The following is a 23,466-nucleotide window of genomic DNA, read 5'->3' as shown; positions in this document are numbered from 1 at the left end:
AAAGTCTGTGTCCATACTGCCTGAGATCTCTCGGATAAGATTTAGCTTGAAGTTCCAGCAATCAATGCTCTAAGGTCAGGCATGTGTTGCCCATGGCCCACAAGCCATGCAAGGCCGAGGATAGCTGTGGATGTGGACCAAGAAAAATTATAGGCTTACCTAAAACAGTATGAGTGTTTTGTTGTTCTTGCTGTTTTTGTTCTGTTTGCTGCGATTTTTGTAACTCAGTTACACGTCAAAAGGTTGGACATGCCAGTTGGGCTTTGGTGACACAGAACTCACTGTCAAAGCTATTGTGACTGATGGTGTGCTGTTTGGAAAAGAGGGCATGACCCTGATTCATGAAGGCCTTAGAAAAACTGGGACAGGCTGCTGGGACACAAGATGGCGGCATGTTCTTGTACAGCGAAGGTGACGAGACTCAAACTGAGAACCAGATGCAGGAATGTTTAGCAGTGAGATTCTGCTACTACTGTCCTGTGACTTAAAAAACAAACAGTCAAACAAAAAACATAGGGGGCCATCACCATCACCACCACCACCATCACCACTACCACCATCATCATCACCTCCATCACCACCACCATCATCACCTCCATCACCACCACCACCACCATCATCACCACCACCATCACCTCCATCACCACCACCATCATCACCACTACCACCATCATCATCACCACCACCACCATCACCTCCATCACCACCACCACCACCACCACTACCACCATCATCATCACCTCCATCACCACCACCACCATCACCACCACCACCATCATCATCACCACCGTCACTACTACCACCACTACCACCACTAGAAAACATAGCCTCCGGGGAACGACCATGCATTAACACAGCCATTAAGCAGCCAATGTCCCTGCTGCATCTTCCTGGACTGGGATGCAGTAAATGAAACCTGGGGCCTTTGGTACAGCAGAGCTGGGCCACGCTCTGTTTGCTTGTTAAAATGTAGCTGCCTATACACCTGTTTCATGGAAATATGTCTAGGATGAAACAGAGTCACCTGGGACCAAGTGCTCATGACCTCGGCAGCCTTGAGACTCCGGAGCACAAAAGCCCTGAGTGGGAAGGTTTGGGGATGCAGACTGGAGGACGAAGCTTCAAGAAGGGCATGCCCAAAAGAGAAGTTCTCAGATTGTGGGCCTATCCCACTTCAGTCATGTGAAATCAGGTGAGAGGGTTCTGCTAGCATTACAAAATGGAAGAGAGATGCTCAGAGTGCCTCATACCCAGGCCAAACACCATGGGTAGTAGTTTGTTCTATAGATGTGTGTGCACTGTAGGTCGTGATCGGAAAAAATGCATACATACATCCATATATGTATGTATACATATATTCATGTGTATACAAGCACATGAACATACACACACACACAGTAGGAACATAATCAGATAATCTAGAGTCTGCCTGGTGTGTGATTCTCAGACCTGTCACTGAGCCTTCACCTATCACAGTCACATTGGGGGACTCAAGAACCTGAACTGTTATTAGGCGCACATAGCACTTATTTAATCAGAAGAAAGTGCACTTTTAAGCTCAGCTTTTCTATGTTGGAGAACATGACAGGAAGATGCAGGCGGCTGCCTCTCTGGCTCAGGGGCTGAGCCTCCATGGTGGTAAATACTGTTTCCAGAAAAGCTAGACTCTGTGAAGTCTTCAGGCCCCGTGGGCTTCTGGCTTATTTTATGTATATTGCAAAGGTTTTCTTTGGTGTAGACAAAAGGAATGAGGCCACTCATTAAGTCCAGGTATGAAAATACAGTTTGCATGACTGCAGCTTTAACCCAAGACCCCAGAGTATCAAATTTGAATACTGCCTCAAACTACAGGCAAGGTTTTGAGGCACGTTTTGGTCCCCTACTGTGCATCCACTGGCTGTCTCCCCCCTCTTTCAGGTGGAAGGTGTGTCCCCCCTTCTGAGTCAACCCACTCCTCTTTTTGGGGGGTGGCTCCTGAGGTTCAGAAAGCCTTCCTTAGTAGAGCGTAAATATGCTTACCCATGGTTTCTACCTGCTTCTCCTGCTCTGAGATCAGACAGGAGGTGGGAAGTAAGCACGGATACTCCCTGAAGGGGTCTTGCCCATGCTTGCAATAAAGTTGTGCTCCAGATAGCCTGAAGAAGGGTGGAGATGTGGAGGGCCTCCAGACTGTAGGGAGTCAGCTATTAACTGCTGAGGAAGTGAGGGGCTCTGGCCCAGAAGAGTGGTGGGGACCGTGGCTGGGAAACTGGCTTCCTTTGTAAAAATGGGCGCGTAGTTAAGCATCTGTTATACAGCGTGGCGAGGAGGAGCAGTGAAGGCGTCTGCTAATGGGGCCTGACTCTTAGTGCTCATCGTGATGATGAGCCTGGCCTGAAGAGTGACAGCCAGGCCTATAGCATCTGGGGACTGATGCTCTGGTGGCTAAAGGCCATCCGGGCAGGTGCAGAGATGCAGGCGTGGACACCAATTGGTCCCCAATTGTAACGGACCCAAGACAGTGGCTCCCGAAGTCACATGTGGGTTACCAGTGGGGAGGGGCCAAGGCCCCCAAGGTCGCTTCTGCTCTGTCAGAGGAATCCCCAGTCAAGCTATGCTTACCTTGGTACTGGGCGCTGAAGCCACGCTGCCGGTGGTTGCCATCTGAGGTGAAGTGCAGCCGAAGCCAGTTCTTGCTGCTGATGACAGGGGCCGGGAGGCTGGCTCCGGTAAACCTGGGGGACAGGACACAGACAGGTCAGGGGCAAGACGGGACCTCAAGGAGTCTGCGCCCCTTCTGCAGCAAGAGGTGAGCACTACCCACTCTAGCTTCCTGGGGCCTGTGCAGCTGGAGGCATTTCCAGACAAATCACCCCCTTCTCCCCTGATCCACCAAATCCCACCATATGCTCAGGGCCACACCAAGAATGCTAAATTGAGGGCTCTCTACAGACAACCCCATCGGCATTCTACTGCTTTTCCTGTTTTCTGGGTCTTTGCACTCTCCTGACTGGCCTCTCTCGTGTCTCTCTTCCTCCTGCACTATATATACAGACATTTCCCAGGAGTCCAGCAGGTCCCTGAAATATTCCAGTCTCAGGACAGTCTTCCCAATTTTCTGGACTTGAAAGCCACAATAGGTCTTGGCTTAGGCTCATTTCAAGCCTTCCTTACTGTGACCTTGTTGTACCTGGCCTTTCTCAGTGAGAAGCCCAGCCCCCGAGTCTGTGGGGCTAAGTGAGGAAATTGTCTGGGCACTAAGGCTATCCCAGAGCCTGGCACATCCCAGTTCACCCACAGCAACTCCTTCCCTGCCCTATAATCAATCCCACAATTCCAGCTACAATCCCTCTGTCAAGTCTTCCAACGATCACCCTTCACTAAGAGTCAGCGGGACTGAGGAGGGAAGCAGCTGGGTCTCAGTGGGACCAGCCAGCTGTGCCGTGTGAACTCAAGAAAGTCACTTAGACCCTCTGAGATTCTGTGGCCTGATCTACAGAGGAGATTCCGGTGACATCCCCTCCTCAGGGTTTCAGGGACTCCCCAAGATGACACCCTGCAGAGAGCCTGGGGTCCCCAACAACAGCAAACTCTTGGGGACGGCACGTGCTGTTTATTTTCACCTTGGTGCTCAGGACCCAAAAGGACACTAGGTACAAAGAGGCCTGTCAGAGCCCCAGCAGAGAGCAGTTCTGAGAAGCAGTCCTTACTAAAGTGAGGGCAGACAGTGGGGAAACCAGTAAGAAGGGGGCAGTCCTGTAGTCTGCTAAAGAGGGACAGGACCCATTATTGCCCCCCCCACCCCCCAGAGCAGAAGAAACAGGAAATATCCCTAACCCATAGGGCAGGGTAGCCAAAGCCATTCTCTACCCAGACTTCAGCTGGGTTATGAAAAGCAGAACAGGAAAGAGCAAGAGTGAACAACCCAAGCACACTCTCATTTGTCCTCCCCCGGACTTCCTAACGCTTTTGTTGATCTGGCCCATTGGAAACTTGATGAGAGAGTGATGCTAGCCACACAGTGAGTCTCCCAGTCAGAGGGGAAGGAGGAGAAGGTGAGAGAGGGGGATCCCGAGGGACAGACACTGGGAAGCCAACAGGGAAGACACAGAGTGGCTCTCCATTAATATACATTAAACAAAAGGTTTAACCAAGAGGCTTGATACCCTCTGAACCGAATTCGTACTAGAATGAAAATGCTGACGCACACAAAACTCCAGGAACGTAACCCATAGAGCTTGGGCAGGAACTATTATAGAAACCAATTACTGTATTTCACCAGATCCCATTTAAACTAGTTTATTACGGGGTGAGTCATTTAAATTTTCTAAGGAGCCTCAATTGGTATCGTGGGCTACCCCCACCCTAGGCCAGATTCAATTCGAGCTCAATGACAGAGCTTGGAGGCTATTTACATATGGAAGTAGAACTAGGGGAAATTCACCTGAATAATTCAGAACCCACCCCACGGCTGCTTCTTTTAAAAGGCAAAGAGGGGGCAGTCTAGCCGTCCAGTCTATAATTGGAAGTTGGGGCAGGGAACTTCCCAGCTCCAGGGTGAGGTAGAAGCTGACGTTCATTTTCCTATAGTTACCTTGCACCTTCCAGAGGTCCCATCATGCCTAGATGGCAAGGCTTTCTTTCTCCTCTCTCTGTCTTTATGTGTGTGGGGCATTCATGACTGTGTGTGTGTGTGTGTGTGTGTGTGTATGTGTTCAACTCTGCCCACTCCTACCCCAAGCATGTCTTTCCAAGCATGTCTGTTGAGCATTTGAGAATGTCCTTGGCTCAACACAGAACCTGGCACCTCTGTGGTAGGATCCTCACCAAATCGCTGTGGAGAGATGGTGCCAGCTTTGGCTCAGAGCTTTTAACTGAACCACACACAGAGACTCCCTCCTGAAATCTCAGCCCTCAGGAGATTGAGCCAGGAGGATTGCTGGGAATTTGAGGCCAGTCTGGGCTCCATAGCAAGAGAGCTTTGTCGCCAAAAACCAAAACCCCCAAACCAACAAATGAAAATATTCCTTTCCATGCCAGTAAAGACAAAGATGTCGGTAAGCTTGCAGGCCGAAGTCATGCTGAGGCGAAAGAGTGAAGATTTATGGGGATCAGAGGTGGTAAAAGAGAGCGAGTGTGGACATGAGTGTGGGTTGTGAGGGTAGATCATGATCATGAAGAGTAAGTGTGGACAGCAAGCATGGGCTATGAGTAAGAATCCCGAGTAAGGGCTGAGAGTGCGGACCACGAACGCAGAAGGCACCCTGGAGTCCCATTCCCTGGAACTCTGGGAAAGCCGAATGTTCAGTGAGAGCGTGTGGACCTATGGGAACCAGAGCGAGGCTGACAGCTGCCGGTGGACCCTGCGTGGTTGAGGAAGAGGGACATGATCTGGATCTAGGCTCTGTTAACTGTGTGGGAAGGCCACTTCTGCCATCGATCCAACGAGTTGTGCGTTCCCAGCCAGGAGTCTGATTTTACGTAAATGAGTCCTTAACAGAGCTCATTCAACAGGAGACAAAGTAAGATGAATCCCTAGTTGTTCCTGTCCTCAGAGTGAAGTCTCCAGTGTGGACCTCCATGGCCCTCGGGAGGGCCTCCCTTCCTGCCCCCACCTTTAACTCTTGATTTTTATGCTCTAGCCGCATGGGCTCTTTGCTGTGAAAACCTGCCTAGGCCTGCTTCTGCCCCAGGACCTTTGCACTTGACCAATTCCCTCTGCCTGCCATGCCAACTTTCCTTCTAGACCCCTACCTGGCTGTTTTTCACATCCTCAGTGGAGCCTTCCTCTTCCTGGTTTGTCTCTTGCCTGGCTTTCAACCTGAGAACTTATACATGGGTGCACTCGTGCACACACACACACACACACACACACACACACACACACACACAGCACTGTTACTAACTAGTAAAGCAGGAGAACTTGACTATACCTGGGCCACCTGGCTATACAGAGAGGTAAAGAAATCCGCTCCACATCACACAGCACTTAACAGCAGAGGTGAGATCGTAACCTAGGCCATCATTCAGAGCCTGGGCATCCAGCCGGGGAGGCGCTGTCACATAGTCAGGCCTGTGGGCCAGCCCAGGCTGAATTCCACCCTGTGTCTTCCTTCCTCTCTTTCTACCCTCCAGGATTCTCTTTAATTTTGTTCCCTCTTAGAATCATAATTAAAGGAGAGAAACACAAAGGGAGAGGCTCCCCCTTCAAACCTTTCTGTCCACATTAACTTCTCTCTAGGGGGCCTGGGGAATTCCAAGCTTGCCCAGTAAATCGCTACGGCGGTACTACATAAAATGTATTTAAGCAATTACACTCGAGGTTTTTTTTTTTTCTTCTCTCTTTTTGGTAAATTGACTTTTGTTAAATGGGGCTTCATTAATGGAATCTGGCCCACAGTTGATTAGGGAGAGAGTGGCTTGGAGTGCCTCTGCAGAGCGCGCTCAGCCTTGCTACCGGCGGCAGCAGGAAGGTGGTCTGTGGAAAGCATTCCTTCAGGGAAGCATCTCCCGCAGTCCGGGTGTTGCGGGGCTGAGGGACCCCCCATACAACAATGAGCCCCACGGCACTGCTTCCCATCAGCAGAGACACAGGACACTGGCTCAAGAGCCAGCATCTCTGAAAACTGCCAGTCCTGGGGGACGTGCCTGCATCCAGAGGAAATACAGAGGACAAGGGTGCTGTGTGGCATGAAGAGCTGAGTGGGCGGTCCCTGTCTCTGTGCAGTGGCCCGTCCCCTCACGGTCACTGCCTCTGCCAAGAGCACCCACGGCCCCTCACGTGGCAGTGGTCCTGAGCCAGTGTAACCCTGCGGGATAGGGGCCCTGGGCCTTTCTGCACCTTAGACTCCAGTGTGAGCCATCCCTCATCTCCACGGTAGGCCCAGGGGAGGCCAGAAAGGAGAGACAGGCATAACCCATGTCACTTCCTCCCAGCCACCTGTCAGGGAGACGGAGGGGTCGCTGTGACTCAAGCAAGCTAATCCTTCCAGAGGAATCTTAGTGGACGGACAGACCCACCAGCTCCAGAATCGAGCCAAACTCTTACACACCCTCCCTCCCCTGCACTCTGAGTCCCCATCGCCGCTACAGTTTCCACTACCCAGGGTGTCTCCCCCGCTGCCCCATCTGACTCCCTGGCACAAAGTCACTGGTCCTTCAAGCCTGGTTGACTGTTGCCTGCTCAGTGTGTCCCCCTCTGTAGCATGCTCCCATGCCACTGTCCTCGGCCTATTGACCGGACGACAGTCTCCCCAGCTAGAAGGCAAACTCCACCAGATGCAGGATGGGAGTTTCCTTCCCATACCTCTAGCTATGCTGCAGGACAAATTAGTATCGGAACGTAGCTGCCAAGCAAGGCCCCTGCCTATTCCTGTGCATGCAGTTTCAACCTTTGCTGAGTCACAGCCACGCCCATCCGTTCATTTGCATCCTGTGCAAGGCTGCTGTGCCTACAGGGAAGGGTCAAGCCACCCCAGACCCCATAAAATGGTTACAGGGTACATACCTATTGGGAGTGGGGTGGAGGGATGGGGAGAGGCAACGAAGTTCAAGGTCATTCTTGGCTACACAGTGAGAAAGCTTTGCACTGTCATGTCATTTACTGTCTGATCCCTTGCAAAGTTTGCTCATTCTCGGCATGCAAGCCTCACAGATGATGTCACTAAATTAAAGCTGAATTTCTAAGGAGGGGATCACAAAAGGACAAATATGTGCCTTAGACATTTCATTACCATGTGAACAACTTAAACATCCATGTAATTGCCATGTAATTAGCTTTGCAGAGAACTAAGTCCTTTCCCCCACCCACAGGCTTGTAAGTCCAGACTTTGTATCTCATATAAATCACACCAGACACCTAGGCAACAAATATTTACTAACTGGTACCATGTACCAAGATGGTGTTCCTGACCCGAGGAACTGAACTTTGGGCGTAGCTGTGCCCTTCGAATTCTTCCCAGAGACTCCACTTCGAAGAATCGTTCAAGAGTATTCGATGGAGTTGCCATCTCAGCGACTGTATTTCCTTCCATGCTCGTATCTCATTCGTTTATGTGATGTTTAATTTAAATCACATAATTACAATAACAAATATGACTCGCACTGGGAGAGTTGGCAACAGACCCAGCCGATTCTCAGAAAGTGCAAGGCTCAGCTGGAGGAAGCCGGAGCTCAGAGGCAGGAGGGTGGGGTGGGAGACTGCTGGCTGGAGGCCACAGGCAGCAGGCAAGAAGCGATGTCAAGGTGGTGGGAGCACCAGAATACCCGGGGGGGGGGTATCACTCGGGTATGTGTGTGTGTGAGTGTAGGTTAACCTCCGCTGTCATTCCTGAGAATTGAACTCAGGGTCCCATGTCTGAGCAGCAGGCACTTTACCAACTGAGCTCTCCAGCCCCAGGGCACTTGCGTCGAGTGTATTCGGAACAACAGATGAACTAACAGCAACTACTTATTTCCTCTGCAGTCAGAGAGGGGGACACCACTAACTGATCTTAGGTCAGATTCCAGAAGTCCTTTGGGGCCTTTTGGCCTGGTACCCACCTTCACGTGAACCCCTGCACTGGTTAGTTTTATATCAATTTGACACAAGCTAGAGTCATTCTGGAAGTGGGAACTTCTGCCAGGTTGGCTTGCGGACAAGGCTGTGGTGCATTTTCTTGATTAATGGCTGATATGAGATGTCCCGGCTTGCTGTGTGAGGTACTTCTTGATTCTAAGTGCTGTAAGAAAGCAGCCTGAGCAAGCCTCGAAGAGCAAACCAGTAAGCAGCGCTCCTCCATGGCCTCTGCATCAGCTCCTGCCTCTCAGGTCCCTGCTCTGAGTTTCTTCCCCAGCTTCTCTGGATGGTGGGCTTCAAGCTCTAAGATGAAATGAACTTTCTCCAACTTGTTCTTAAGTCATCATATTTATCACAGAAATAGAAACCCTAAGATAGTCTTCTTTCCTTCGGAATGTTCACAGCGATGAAAAATTCATCTCGAGATTCTCCCTGACCAGCTTCCCTACATATCCTTCTCTTCCTTCAGAAGGGTGAATATCAGCAACAGGAAACCCGCCCACGAATGCCTGGCCTGGCTCGCTCTTCCCATGTCCCCAGGGCTCACTTCATTCTCTCCCGGGCCTGTTTCTCTGCAGACGATGGAAAACCACTGCCTCTCTCTTGTCAGCCCATCATTCCTCAGTACATGGCAGAGTGCTCTCCACCAGGAAGAGACTCACTGAATATCTCACAGTGGAAGAAGAGACCGTGAAGTGAGCGCATGTATGATGGAGACCTGGCTGATGAAAGCAGAGGGTGGGGGGGTAGGGAGGAGGTGACAGTGTGGAGGGCTTCTGGGGGTGGCAGGCATGCTGTGCACTCACTCAGCAGCTGCTGGACCCCCTTCCCAGGGGACCACCCGGATGCATGCACCCCAAGAACCAGCAGCAGTGGGGTCTTTGTCAGTGTGAGCAAATGTTTCTGTTTTCCCACAAGTGGCTCCTCAGACTCCACCAAAGGGCAGAACTTTGCAGTTTGGCTGATTGTGAGCTCCAGGGAGTCCCCTAGATGCACCAGGCAAATGTTTTTTCTTCAGATGTGTGGCTCTCTGGAGAATGTGTCTGAGCCTGGAGCATGGAGAAACAAGGTCCTGAGCTGGGTCTGTGGCTGGGGAAAACGAGCTTTGCTGCTGACATCTGAGGGGTACCTTTTGGGTGGTAGCACACTAAGGTTTCATGCGGGTAGGGGTAGTTGTGGCCTTGCATCCCAGGCACAGGGCTGAAGGGATGGATGCTTCTAGCCTGTGACATACATGATGTGTCCTGAGATGCTGAAGCGATTTAACAGAGAAAGTGCCGGGGGCATTGTATGGGGGCCTGGGATTGGTCCTCAGAAATTTCCTAGGGATGATGTCCAGCCCTGTCCCCTTCTGGTCCAGTCTAAGTCACGTGGTTCCACTCTTCCTTCAGCACTAAAACCCAGCACACAAAGACCATTCTGTGTCCCCCAACCCAAAAGGATGACCACATATATGTATGACACGACAATTACTAACAGCCAACTGAATCATGGTAGCCATGTGACCTAATGTAGGCCAATCAGGAGATGGGTTTCTTTCAGGAAAACAAGGTCCCAGGAACCTGGTTTGAGGTGGCTTGGTGAGGAGAAGGATGAAAAAAAGGGAGGTTTCCCCTGCCGGTCTAGTTCTGTGAGGTATGAATGGGGAAGGGAAGATGTCCCAACATCTCTTCTTCCACTCTTCAGGGGCCCCTGTGTGGAGCCTCTACTCACATTGCTTCCACTCTGATAGTCCCTTATCCCTGGAGTCTTCCTGGCTGCACAGAGATGTGGCCTCTCCCGGGGAGGTCACTGCTGTACCTTGAGGCTTCTTGACAGCTGGCTCTGCCTGACTGTCATCAGTAAGCAGCATCCTTTGTCATGGTATGTGACTGTGGATGCAGAGAGTAACGGCGCTATCACAAGGTCACAGGGTCAGTGTGGGGACGAGAGCAGGACACAGCTCCATGACACTCCAGGACCCCTTGCTGGTCTTAGTGTGCAAAAGGGCCTAAACCCCCGACTCTGGCCAGAAAGTGCAGTCATCCAGCTATGCTGTCCTACTCTGCCCAACACACCTAAACCATGTCCCAGGCTGTGTCCCTTAGCTCTCTTCCAGTCCTGGTCCAGGCTTGCCCAGAGCAGCATATCAGCGCAGACATACTTTCACCAGTTTCAGGGTTCTCGGGGAGGCTGTGCTCTGTTCCCACCCAGGCCTCTAACTTGGCAGGTTAGGTCTGAGATCCACGGTGCTGGCCCTGATGCCCTGGAATGCTGAAGCCTCTCACACCTGGCATGACCCAGGACTATGGAGCAGGCTTTCAGAGCTTCGTGACCATGACACCCTCCCAGGGTACCAACACTCCCCCTGCCCAGGTACCTATCTCAGCGCTGATACCACCGGCTGACCTGCACAGATGCAACACAAGGAGGTCCAGGGCCAGGGCTTGGGCAATCAGCCAATCCTAGATTGACATTGAGGCTCTGCTTCTTACCAGGTAAACATGTAACATCACTTCTGTTTCCTCTCCAGCGCCATGGGATTCCTCCGCACAGCTGTGCTCTGTGTAATACGCCCCGGGGACTGTGCTGACACAGTAGGGGCCTCACAAGAGGAACTTGGATGGTACCTGAGCAATGTACAAAGAATGCTACTTCTACCTCCAGAGGACATAGGGTTGATTAAATTGATTAATCAGACCTCCCTAGCCCCCCATAGGCTTCCAAGATCAACAAGAGAGCTAGCATCTGCTCTGGAAACTGAACAGAGCTGGCGAAGAAGGCAGGAACCTTGGCGGCCCCTCCCCCAAGCCCAGTAGTTCCTACCATCTCAGCCTTGCCCATCTTCCTCCTGCACTGGAAGATGGAGGAAATGGCAGAAAGAAGAGCCTGCCTCTTCCAGGGAGGGTGAACACACCTGCCTCATGCTGGCTTCTGGAATGTACTTCTCTTGGAGTTGTTCCACAGAGGAAAGGTTTTAGATGCCTTCCAAGGGCACCTCCCACTCCACTGCCATTCTGAATGTCATTTCTTCACCCCGAGAAGGCAGCTCTGAAGGCTGGATGACTGGGACCCCTGGGCAGAGTCAGGGGTTTAGACCCTTTTGCACACTAAGACCAGCAAGGGGTCCTGGAGTGTCATGGAGCTGTGTCCTGCTCTCGTCCCCACACTGACCCTGTGACCTTGTGATAGCGCCGTTACTCTCTGCATCCACAGTCACATACCATGACAAAGGATGCTGCTTACTGATGACAGTCAGGCAGAGCCAGCTGTCAAGAAGCCTCAAGGTACAGCAGTGACCTCCCCGGGAGAGGCCACATCTCTGTGCAGCCAGGAAGACTCCAGGGGTAAGGGACTATCAGAGTGGAAGCGATGTGAGTAGAGGCTCCACACAGGGGCCCCTGAAGTAGTCTCTGTGGTGACTCTGCATCTTTTAAATTTCTAGCTGGTTCACTCCGGTGAGTGAAGAGCCTGCACTGGGCCTGAGAGGTGAGGTGAGACAGCGCACACAGGCACCCTCAGCACTGTGCCTGGTCCATAGCAGGCCCCAGGCGCACACGTGTGTGCTATGAGGGCCACAGTGTGTGAGGCATCTTCTGTCTCTAAGAAGCCAGGGGTGGGCTATCAACATGGTAAGGCTTTAATAGATGGAGGAGAGGGAGAGAACCAAAATCATGGGAGGGAGGAATTCCTGTCTCCTCTTATCCTGTATCCATGCTTTGTACCCCATCCTATCAAACCCTATACGTTCCATGTACTAGTGACTTCGGGTTGCAGAAATCCAGATGGCTCTGGAGCAGAGAAGCAACCAGTAGCCATTGTAGCTAAAGCACAGAAGAGCAGAGTTGCAGCTGGCTCAGGGATGTCCGGAGCTACAAGCTCAAATGCCATCAGCCTTGCTCTGCAGGGCTGTCTGCTGGCCAATGGCTAAGGGCAGCTGCTCGAGGCTGAACCTCAGCGGCAGCTCCCTGATTCAGCCTCTCACCTTCATCGTCAGAGAGAACACAGCCAGCGGTAAATAGAAAAGGCCCATGGCAGGTCTCAGAACATTTGCCTAGGCTATGTCCCCATCCCTTAGGACAAGGGCATGATTTCCAGGGCGCACTCCCACCCTGGCCCCTAGGACTGGTGTCGGAATAGTTCTCCAAGAGAAGGAATGTGTGGAAAGGAAGGGGTGCCAGACATGTTCACTGTGGCTGGAAGGAGGTCACCAGACTGGGTGACATGAGGCCACTCTCTAACCCTGTGGCTCGAGTGGATTTTCAAGGCCCCTGAAGGATTCCCTCCACCCCAAACATGGTGTGGTCCTAGATCTTCCTTTCCAGAGGTGACCGGGCTTGTCTGACCCTTACTACTATCGTGCTTCCATTCTTGTACCCATTTTCCTTTTCCTGTGTCCCTACCCACCAGATCATGGTGCCGGATTCTTCTCCCCCAGGCTCTCCAAAGTTGGCATCGTACCTCAAGAACACGCATTAAAACTAAGTCAGCACTGCTGCAGCACTGTCCGCTGAGTGGAAGGCTTAGCCCGGATGTCTTCTAAAGCCCCCCTTTTCTGCTCCAACATCCAACCCAGCATCCCTCCTCCCACTGAGCTGTCTCATCCAATGTATACTCGTGTCCTTGCTTCCCCAAGACTTGATGCTCAAAGGGCATCAATCCTATGTTTGGACCCTGTATGTGGCTTGGTCTAATGTTTTCTTGGGACTGGGTGCAGGACGTGAGTGCGGAGGGAGGCCACCATGGAGGGGCGATGAGCTTATAATGGCATCATAGAAAGGGCCCATGTGCTGTCACTACTGCTGCTGACCTCTGAGACAGCTTGGTTGAGGGGATGCCTGCCAGTTTCCTCTGTTCTTAGAGGCACTCTGTTATCCCCTTCCTGACCCTGCGTCCAGCCTGTGCTATACCAGAGAGGGTGGGCCAACGGCTTTGCCTGCTTTCATTTCAGCCTGTAAATCCTGGCTTTATCGGCTTCTCATACTGCCCTTGATTTTCTTGTGTGCGTGTGTTCATGTATGTGTGTGTGTGTGTGTGTGTGTGTGTGTGTGTGTGTGTGTGTGTGTGAACATGGAGGGAAAAGGTCAACAGCCACTGGTGTTATTCCCGCCACCACTGTCTGCCTTGGCTTTTTGACACAGGGCCCCTCTCACGGGTCTTGGGGTTGCTGATTGAGGTAGGTTAGCTGACCATTGAATGCCAGGGACCCTCCTGTCTCTACCTCTTTGGTGCCATAAATAATTATTTGTATTTTACGTATGCTGGTATTTTTGCCTGCATGTATGTCTGTCTGAGGGTATGGGATCCCCTGGAACAGGAGTTACAGTTAGGAGTTGCCATGTGAGTGCTGGGAATTGAACCTGGGTCCTCTGGAAGAGCAGCCAGTGCTCTTGTGGGTTCTGGAAACCAAACTGAGGCCCTCACACTTGCATGGCAAACACTTTACCATCTGAGTCATCGCCTCAGTTCCATCACTGCCTTTTAAAAGACGTGACTTTGAGAACAAGACCTGACCGCAGTCACCCAATGACAAGCTCTGGAATTCCTGTCTGTTTAGCCCTTGGAAGCCATACTCCTCCCACTTCATTTAGCCAAGGAAAGGGGCCCTCACGGTTTCCAAGTGAACTTACCTGGATGGAGTTCTTTAGATGAGCTAGGATCACTAGTGAGCCTTGCAATCAGCCTGTGGGTTTACTTACAATCACAAGATACAGCACAACAGAAAGAGTAGTATAGAACACACTAAGTACATTTTAGTAAAATTTGAATCGTGACCTCCTTACAGCGGTAAGGAAAACATCGCCCCCTTGCATTGCAATGAGGACTGCATGAATGTATATCATCCTCAGAGACAGAGGCTGACACACATTATATATGCACATTTATGCTAATGAGCCATGAGAAAAAGTGTATTTTTGATTGTGGACTGCAATCGGGAGACCTCAAAAACTGAACTCATAGCCAGACCAAGAACTCCCGGCCTATAGCCCTGTATGTGTAAAGAAAGCTTTATTAGCAGAGCCACAGTCATTTGTTTGTGCATTGACTGTGCTTACCCTTGAACCAAAATGGCAGAGCTGAGGATTTGCACCAAGAAGTCCTGCCATCCATGAAGCCTAAGGTCTTCACTGTACAGCTACAAGACCAATGTCCCTGCTTGAAGGGCATCTTGTAATTTGGGACACTAGATGGAAGAGGCTGCCTTACTCTCAGCAGGCCCTGCCCCTGAAGGTTCTTCTGGGTCTCTAGGGAATGTGGGAATCTGAGTCTCTAGAATTTCAATACCCTTCTGCTTGGGGTTGAAGTCTATATGGTGAAAGATTTGCTGACATGATACTTCGGTCAGCTTCCCAGCAGAAGACAGATGGTGACTCAAATTAGAATGATTTGAGGAATGTTTAATGAACAAGACGACCCATAAAGGTGAGGGACAGCGTTCGGGAAGGTCTTGGGGTGTAGGGAAGTGACAGTGGATTGGAGGCGATGAAAACAGAACTGTCACCAGCCTAGACAGGACACCTTACCAAGTCCAGGGAGGTGACAACTCCAGGTGACCTCTAGCGGGTAGAGCCAGGCCACAGGCCTCCAAACTCGAGTCCTCCATTCCTGATCTCTTGAGGTTCCTCAAGGTCACAGGAAATAGACCTTGGTCATCTTTAAGTGGAGTAGCTAGGGAAAGGCAAGCAGTAGGCTTCACCAGCACACAGCATTGACTTCAGAAGCAGGGGACCCAGATCAGCTCCTCTGGCCAAAGCATTTCCCATCATCCCTCCAAGTCTACCGTGTAGCCCTTTACACTAACATATTCCGATGGCTTTTCTATTATTTATTTATTATTTTGTTTGTTTGTCTGTTTATTTATTTATTTTTGCCTGCCAGAGTGCCTTACAGCTCACCTGGAACAATGCCCACTGCTAGTGCAAACACATTTTAGGGGAAATCACAGCCTCACAGGGAGGCAGAGAGTATGGCTGAGGTGACTTTCCTTACTATAAGCATAATGTTGAAGCCAGTCTTGGAGGTCTGAGGACAGCTTCCTTGTAAGGACACTTACTGAGACCGTATATACATCTGACCCCTCTTCCCTCTGAACCCCAGAAAACAGTCTACACAGGCTGAGACCAAAAATCTCACCTCTAGCTCTCCCCAAAAAAGTTTTTAGCACTATGTCTCCAGTCAATCAAACAATGCCCAAGAACCACAGCTCCTGCCTGTTGGTGGCTGCTTAATTTTGAACTCTGACCTTCTTATGTCAATGAGAATCCATTTTCTTGTCCCATGCATATGGCACTACTGTCATCCACTGGAGTCTTAGTAAATCCGCTTACACACAGATAAGTCTGTTGGCCCTTATTGCACTCTCCTCAGTTGGATGACTAGTGGGATGTTAACTACTTTTATCCAAAAGAAGCCAATTTGCTGATTACTAGCGTTTTGTAAACTAACCCTAAGAAATGGGGACTCTTTTGAGGGTGATGAGGGGGCCTCCCAAAGAGTTAAGAATTCACGTTTTCCAAGAACTTCAATGTAATTAAGAAACTCCCAGTTTCTCTTCCCTCCTTCCCTCCCCCACCTCAAATTTCTTCAGAGGAACGAAGGATTCAGACTCAGAGCTAGAGTGCTTGGGTTTTAAATTAGACAACTTTGTCCTGACAGGAACCGAGTCCCAGCTGTCATCGCTGATTATTTTTAGAGTTACTACTAAACCCTTTGTGCAGGAGGCATTGCCACTGCTCAAGGCAAACAGAAAGCCTTCACATATTATCATGACAGCTCCTGAGCCATCCACCCTCCTCGTGTTCATTATTTCTAGCCTGTGTGGAGGATGAGGAGGTGGCATCCTGACAATCTCACATAGAGAAAGGCAGCCCTTGTTATGACCCCTGGGGGTACAGGGAGATAAAGAGGCCAGAGGCTGAGCAAAGCTCAGAGCCTCCAGGAAGCCAAGGAGAAAGACTCCTAGGGCCAGTAGCTACTCTAATAAGGTTCAGATAATCCCTCATCTTTCCTCAGAGGCAAAAAAAAAAAAAGTCCCCCAGGAGTAACCAACCTGCGAATGACACCTGAACCTAGCTGGCATTGGCCAGCTTGGGGATGACATCACAATTTCCCTTCTTTGACTCAACAAAGCCACCAGCCCTGAAAAGGCCAGGCCCTGGCTGAGGCTCACACAGAGGAAATTTCACCGCAAGCAAGCAGGGCACCTCTAGATTGCTCCTGGGTGTGGAGACAGGAGTCTCTGCTATCCAAATTAGCGGGATCCAGAGAAGAAAATCATGGTTATATAAACATGGGAAAAGACGTACAGCTAAGGCCCAAGGTGAATGTCTCGTCTTACATTCACTTTATGCTGAATTACAGGAACAAATTCAAGGAGCAACAGCCAAATACTTACCTTGGCTTTAAAGAGTTCTCAAGAAAGTGCTCAGAAAAATGGAAATCCATCTCGAAGCATGAAAAGGCGAAGTATGAAGCCCTAGCCAAGCTCGACAAAGCCCGGTACCAGGAAGAAATGATGAATTACATAGGCAAGAGAAGAAAGAGGAGAAAGAAAGACCCGCAAGCCCCAAGACAGCCTCCATCGTCCTTCCTGCTCTTCTCCCTGGACCACTATGCTCAGCTGAAGCAAGAGAACCCCAGCTGGTCAGTGGTGCAGGTGGCCAAGGCCACCGGGAAGATGTGGTCCACCATCTTGGATGCGGACAAGCAGCCGTATGAACAGAAGGCTGCACTTTTGCGTGCCAAGTACTTCGAGGAAGTGGAGAACTACCGCAAGCAATGCCAGGGTCGGAAGCGGACCCGCCGGGGGTCGGCCAGAGCCAGTTTGAAAAAATAAAATGTCAATGAGTGGCTCTCTGGCTCTGGTGTCCTGTGTGTGGTTAGAATGCGCTTTGAAATGTGGTGCTGTGAAAGTGAGTGGTTTTATTGAGGTCCAGCTGGAGAGGTCCTGGGAGGAGGATGGCTTTCAGAGGTAGCTTTAAGCGGGGAATGACTGCAGGGTCCAACTGGCCTGGGTTGACAGGTGTGGTGGAGCTCATGTGTGAAAGTCGTATGAGCAGGAGGAGCCTCCTTGGGTTGGAATCAAGACATAGGAACACCGAGCCCGGTTCTAGTGAACAGAGGACGGCAGGCCAAGAGCTCAGTCCAGGCTATCATTCCATCCAAGCTGGATTAGGAAGGCAGGGTTAGCCCTAGCCTTTGGGTACCTCTGATGCTCTAGGACCCCCCTGGAATCAGGCTGGGGCTGCATTTAATGACTAGCTGCCACCCATTCCACTCCCTGTAGGTCACACAGCTGCTTGTGACCGAAGCCTAGTGACTGACTTGGTAATTAATAAACGTCCTAGCAGTTGACATCTCACAAGAACGGGACCAAACTGAGAGGGACTGTGCTCTGTTCAGGCAGCCATTTTGATTTTGATGGCAGTGAAAAACTCTGGGTTTGCAGTCAGGTTGTTCGGGTTCCCTCATGCCAGCTCCATGTGACTGGGTGGTTGTGTACATGGGTGTGTGTCGGGGGAGGGGTTGTGAAGCTCCTTCCCTGTGTGAGAACCTAATAACAGAGAAAGGTGCGGCATAAGACACAGCCTCGGGAGTCATGGCGAGTGAGAAGCATGAGGGAGGGATGAGGCCACGTTCTCATGCTAGTGAAATCCCCACTCCCCCATGGCTTACAGCTGGTACTCCTGCTCGGCCCTGCCTCCCCTCCACCCTCTCAGGAGACACCCTCGTTTTCTGCTTCATTGAAAAGACAGAGATCATCAAACTTTAAGTGTTCTCCTTTCTCTCCAAAGGCTACCCACACTCATCCCTCCCGCCTTGCATCTCCCAGGGAGCCACAGTCTCCTCCTCCTCTGAAGTGGGGTACAGCACCTGCTTTATGAGTTATCTTAGTGACTGAATGAGGTGGCACAGCTCTGAATACCTAATAGGTGGCATTGCTTCTAGCCAGTGGGTACGCTACCTTGCTAGCTAATTCACCCTAGAAAGTTTCCTCCTTCTTGGGTGAAGTAAGCAGTCAAAGGAACCGGAAGAAAACCTCTGGCAGCTGAAGAATGCTAAACTAACAATGAAAAGCAGAGGCTTGAGGCTCTGCCCTGCAAGCACAAGGCTGCAAGCACAAGCAGGCCGTAGATTCTCCACAGCTTGAGCCATCGTGTGACAACTCAACCTCGGCTGAAACCTTGCTTGTGGCCTTGTGAGGCCAATGGAAGCAATGGACGCACATCTAAAGGTAAAGATATTCATCATCGGCTGGCCTCGAACTTAAGGCCCTCCTGCCTTATTGTCTTCAGCAGATGCATAATGGATGAGCCTCCCGAGCCAGCTAATGATTAAACTCTACAGAGGTGCTAAGACGTGGCTCAAAGGATGCCAGCTGGCATAATTCTAGAAGGCGTTACCGGCCGCCTTGTTTCTCTGCCTAGTTGCTGCCCTGTCCGTTGTCTCCAGTCCTTTGTCAACGAACCCTTGGGATGCAGACTAAACAAGACAGCTTCCCCTCTGTCCGGTACTTAGACCCAGACTATCCTTCTTCATGGCTGGCTCTAGAATGGTAGAGGCCTGGTGGACAGTTGCACGGCATAGCAGACTCTGCCCTGGGATCTTGGGCCATCCCTTGTTGGTTTCCAGTGTGATTATAAGAGTGTGGGAGGTCAAGCCAGAGTTTTGACAACAGCATGCAGGGCCCCTAACAACAACCCCCCCCCCAAAAAAAAAAACACTCATAAGCTTTTCTGATAAAGACAATAGGAGGAGATAAGTTCATCAGCTTCTAATGACCATACTGTGATGACAATGGAGGAACAGGGAAAGCAGGAGGGAGAAGAGAGGAGCTTGTATCTAATATGATGGGTGAGAGAGTGGGCAAATCCAGTGTGATGCGCTGCTCTTGAGAAGACAAGAGACTGAGGCTCTGGGCCCATCACCATTTTCATGACCAAATTCTTCTCTGTGTACCTCTGTCTCTGGTGCCTCTCTCTCTGTGTAATCATTAATTTTCCATCTAATCAATACATACTTTAAAAAAAATTTCCCACATCATACTAGCAACTTCTGGTACTCTGGGCATGTCCAACGAGGAAGGGACAGAAGAGTCATCACCGGAGTCATCTACGCCAGGTGAGAAGACAATGACAGGTGGGGTGGAGGGCACTCTAGATGGTCAGAGGCGAGTGTGTGTGTGGGGGGGGGGGAGCAACTAGTAGGAGTTGGATTTCTTCCATTACATGGGTTCCAAGAATCAGTCAAGTCATCAGGCTCTGTGGCAAGCGCCTCTAGCTGCGGGGCCACCTAACCATCCCGGCATCTGTGCTTAAAGCACGGTTAAGAATGATGAGCCCTCAAGGGAAGCCACAGTGCGGCAAGCGCTAAGGTCCTAAGGCCAGAGGTAGGTGTGGCTTATTAGGGGGACTCGAGGCATGCCAGAGTGTCTTGTGTAAGCCGAAGTTTAGGGTGCTAGGCTTGGCAAGTTCATCTGAAGTATGACTGCAGAAGGAAACTGCAGAGGGCTTTCCGTGCAGTCGAGAGGAGCCGTGTGCTCCCATCTATAATGGCTGTTATTGATCATTCTAGAGTCTTCAGACTTATCAAGTGCCAATCTCCCGCCATGAGTGCAGGAAGAGGAGGCAAAGTTAGAAGACACGAGGCTAATAAACTCATGTTCCCCTCCAAGAGCAGAGATAATGAGGCTCCTCCAATGGGAATTGCTTGGAGTGGCCATAGCTAAAAACCCAGCATGATAACTGTGAGATTGCTCTCTCTGTGATTTGTTCTCCCCAGAAAGGGGGCTGGTAGGCTTGTGTGCCAGAATGTTCCAGAGAAAGGCTTCATTTGGGATCTCATGTTCAGGGGTGTGTTGGTGGGGTGTGTGTGTGGGGGGGAGGAGTTGGTCGGTTGTTCTGCACCAGTCCTGCACCTAGCCCTCCCCCTCCGCCTCCCCCTCCCCCTCCCTGCAGTGTGCTCAGGTCTCCCTGCTGCTCAGCTCAGTAATGAAGCGGACCTTCCTCTTGCTTTTCCTCCACCTGCCAATTGATTCTGCACCGGGGAGGGAAATAAGAATATTTCATTTATTGGGTTTCCCTCAAATCCCAACAGAGAAGTAGATCAAGGTTGCAGGATGATCGATGTGAGATGTCATTCAGCCACACTGGGATCTTTTTGTTGGCTGCACCGTCCGCCAAAGCCTCAGCTGTTTCGGGGATTAAAGCTCCAGTTCTCCAATGTGGAAGGCCCACAGACAGGGTGCAGTCACCAAGGTGAGGTCATAAGGGCACACTTTCATAGATAAGGTCTGACCTTCAGGTGAGCTGAGAGTAAGGCAGGGCCATTGCTGTAAATGTGTTCTGTGCGGGGGTGCCCTTGGTAATGAGAGATGGTGTTTTGCTTGGTCTGCTGAAGGGTAGCTTGAAGAAGGTGAGGGCACACACGAAGGAAGCAGACTCAGCCAAAGGGACCAGGAGATCTCTGAGTTGGGGCGCAGGGACAGCAAACTTTCGGTTACTGGCCCCCCTCTGCAACAGCTTCGCTTTTCTCACCCAGGGTTCCCTGTCTGGTCCCTGCTCTGCAGACTGGCTGGCTATGCTTCTCAGATTGTCCCCCTTTAACAGTGAAATGTTTGCCTGGCTGCCTGTCACCTGTGGGAGTCAGACATGACATAATCAGGCCATGGAGGCCTCACCAGTCACACTGTCCCTGGGCTTGTAAGAGGTCTCGGTGGCCCCGCCTCCTGGTATTTTCAGCCTGTGTTGCCCTGCCCAGCCAGCACGGGCTGCACTTGGAGACTCCAACAGAGAGCAGTGAAAGAGTGTTGGGTTGTCATTTGTGCATGTTCCCTTGTGTGGAATCTTGTTTCCCAGGTGCTTAAAACACACACACACAGGCACACACACACACACACACACACACACACATATACAGCGGCGCATGTATGAGCGCATGCATGCCCACACACCGACTCTTACTGGCATGAACTTGACAAGTGTCTACCTGTCTCTGGCCTGTGATGAGATTACAAGAGTATGCCATCCTGCCTGGCTTTTATTTGGGTTCTGAGGATAAAATGCAGACCTTTACCCCCCAACCATGTCATTTTAAAGAACATGGAGCCACATATCCTGACTTTAACCTACTCCCTCTTACTTAAGGCACACTGACATGAAAACTGCCCTTCAAAGAAGGTCATGTGGCAAGACAGAGGGTAGACGGTAGTGGCACACGATAGCAACTGAGGTACTCGGCCTGGGCCTCAAGGAACAAATCCTTCCGAAACCCAAGAGAGACAAACTGGACTGTTCCCAGACAAGAACTGGGCTCTGTAGTCCCAGAGACCACCTGTTCTGCTAAGATGAACCCAAGTCCCAACACACAGAACCTGAGAGGTGTTTCATTTTTCAAACCACTAAGGCTTGAAGTCCATTTGCTACCACCTGGACTAGACAGTGGGTGCAGAGTTTGGCACCAAGGTAAGGAGAGAGCTATGACCTGTAATAAGGGGGAATCGGGTGTCTGGCGGTGGGGGTTGGGAGGTGGGGCTGGAAGTGCTTTGGGGAGACTGTTAGAGAGATCTTCAAATGTTCAAGCAGAGTACTGAAAGCCAGACTTGGACGGTGCCTGCCTGTGGGAGCTCAGAGGAGGTGAGGAGCACATATTTGAAACTGGAAGGACGGGGTCTTCTGCAAGGCATAATTCGGTGATAGGGCTGTCTGAGGTTGTAAAGAAGTACCCAGGGTTAGATGGGATTTCTCACTCCATCCTTGAGAGGAAATCCCCGAGACAGAGGAAACATCCTGTCTACTGAGGGAAAGGGGTGTTACACATTAGGAAAAGGCTTGAAGGGGTGTTTGGAGACCAAGCTGGGGTGGGGATGGTATAAGCTTTTTGGTTAAGATGCTCAAAAAGTTCCTGGAGACTCAGAGATCAGGTATGGCCTCAAGGATCCTTTCGATCAAACCTGTGACAGCTTCCCCTTGGCTATCTTAGATGGAGGTCTGAGTAGAGCAGGCTTAGTTCCAGTGAATATGTGGGTATCACTATGGTCAGTTTGTTAAAAGAGAGTCTTGTGGTCTACTCAAGATGGCAGCAGCTGAGCTCAAACCCTAGTGGCAAGAAACATCGCATAGGTTCTGCTTGTCGGGGGCCAGGTGCAGCACAGGCGGTCTCCAGGGCTAACAGTCCTGTGTTTGGAGACAGCCCCAGTGAGTATGTGGAGCGTCAATGAGAGTTACAGGAGACGCCCCCAAAGGTTTTGAAAAAGGTCTTACTAGAGAAAAGACTGAGAGATGAGGCTGAAAGAGACCAAGGGTGCAAAATTCAATATATTAACAAACTGGCTAATTAATAAATAATTTCTTTTAAATCTTGTAATCTATCCCAGGCTGGCCTCAGACTCATAGTGATCCTCCTGTCTCAGTCTGAGATTACAGGAATGCACCTGTACAGACCTGGCCCAGTACAACATATAAAGGGGCTATTTCGTGAAGAGCCAAGTCACCACGAAACACATGCTTTGAAGGAAGGAGGGCTTAAGGGGAAGATCCCGGAGTTTAGAAGGAGCCTTGGATCATGGAGAACTGTCTCAGGCTTTCAGATGGAATCAAGAAAACGTCCACGTTCTCTGGCTGGATTTCAAAATTGCTCTGGGCCAGCAACTCCTCTGCATGTTTCTTTCCAAGTAGAATGTTTGACGCTGTGATCCAGCACCATCATATGTTAAGACAGGTGGAGAAGGGTCATTGTTTTGGTTCCATTCTAAAGATTTCCAAGTCCAAAGGGACAGCTTTCTGGAGTCTCTATTTAAAGAATGCGTGCTGTAGCCTCATGTACACCGGGCCAGATTCAGGTGGGAATGCCATCATGGGTGGGGACTTTGGGAAGGAGTTGGCTGTTTTGAGCATGGAAGGGACGGGAACCAGCAGGGGACAGCGGGCAGACTGTGGTCTGCAGCTTCAAAA

At 50.7% G+C, this 23,466-nt stretch overlaps 2 protein-coding genes across 2 annotated transcripts in view; one reads left to right on the top strand and one right to left on the bottom strand.

The window, feature by feature from the left end:
* The window catches only part of Csmd2 (CUB and Sushi multiple domains 2), a 547,489-nt gene that overhangs the window by 266,278 nt on the left and 257,745 nt on the right, over nucleotides 1-23,466 (bottom strand). Inside the window, exon 6 of the mRNA XM_055610909.1 lies at nucleotides 2,602-2,714. Within this exon, the coding sequence (XP_055466884.1) occupies nucleotides 2,602-2,714 (113 nt within the window). The remainder of the gene's footprint in view (nucleotides 1-2,601; nucleotides 2,715-23,466) is intronic.
* Hmgb4 (high mobility group box 4) lies at nucleotides 16,806-17,351 on the top strand. Its single transcript, XM_055610908.1, has one exon. The coding sequence runs from the start codon at nucleotides 16,806-16,808 to the stop codon at nucleotides 17,349-17,351; it is 546 nt and encodes a 181-aa protein (XP_055466883.1).

Source organism: Psammomys obesus, unplaced genomic scaffold (assembly GCF_907164565.1).
Source record: "Psammomys obesus unplaced genomic scaffold, mPsaObe1.curated_primary_1811, whole genome shotgun sequence".
Taxonomy (NCBI): domain Eukaryota; kingdom Metazoa; phylum Chordata; class Mammalia; order Rodentia; family Muridae; genus Psammomys; species Psammomys obesus.
This window is presented reverse-complemented; position numbering and strand designations above follow the sequence as displayed.

Bases quoted from the DNA above. Each gene is read 5' to 3' on its own strand.
- Hmgb4 (XM_055610908.1), top strand. From the start codon at position 16,806: ATGGGAAAAGACGTACAGCTAAGGCCCAAGGTGAATGTCTCGTCTTAC.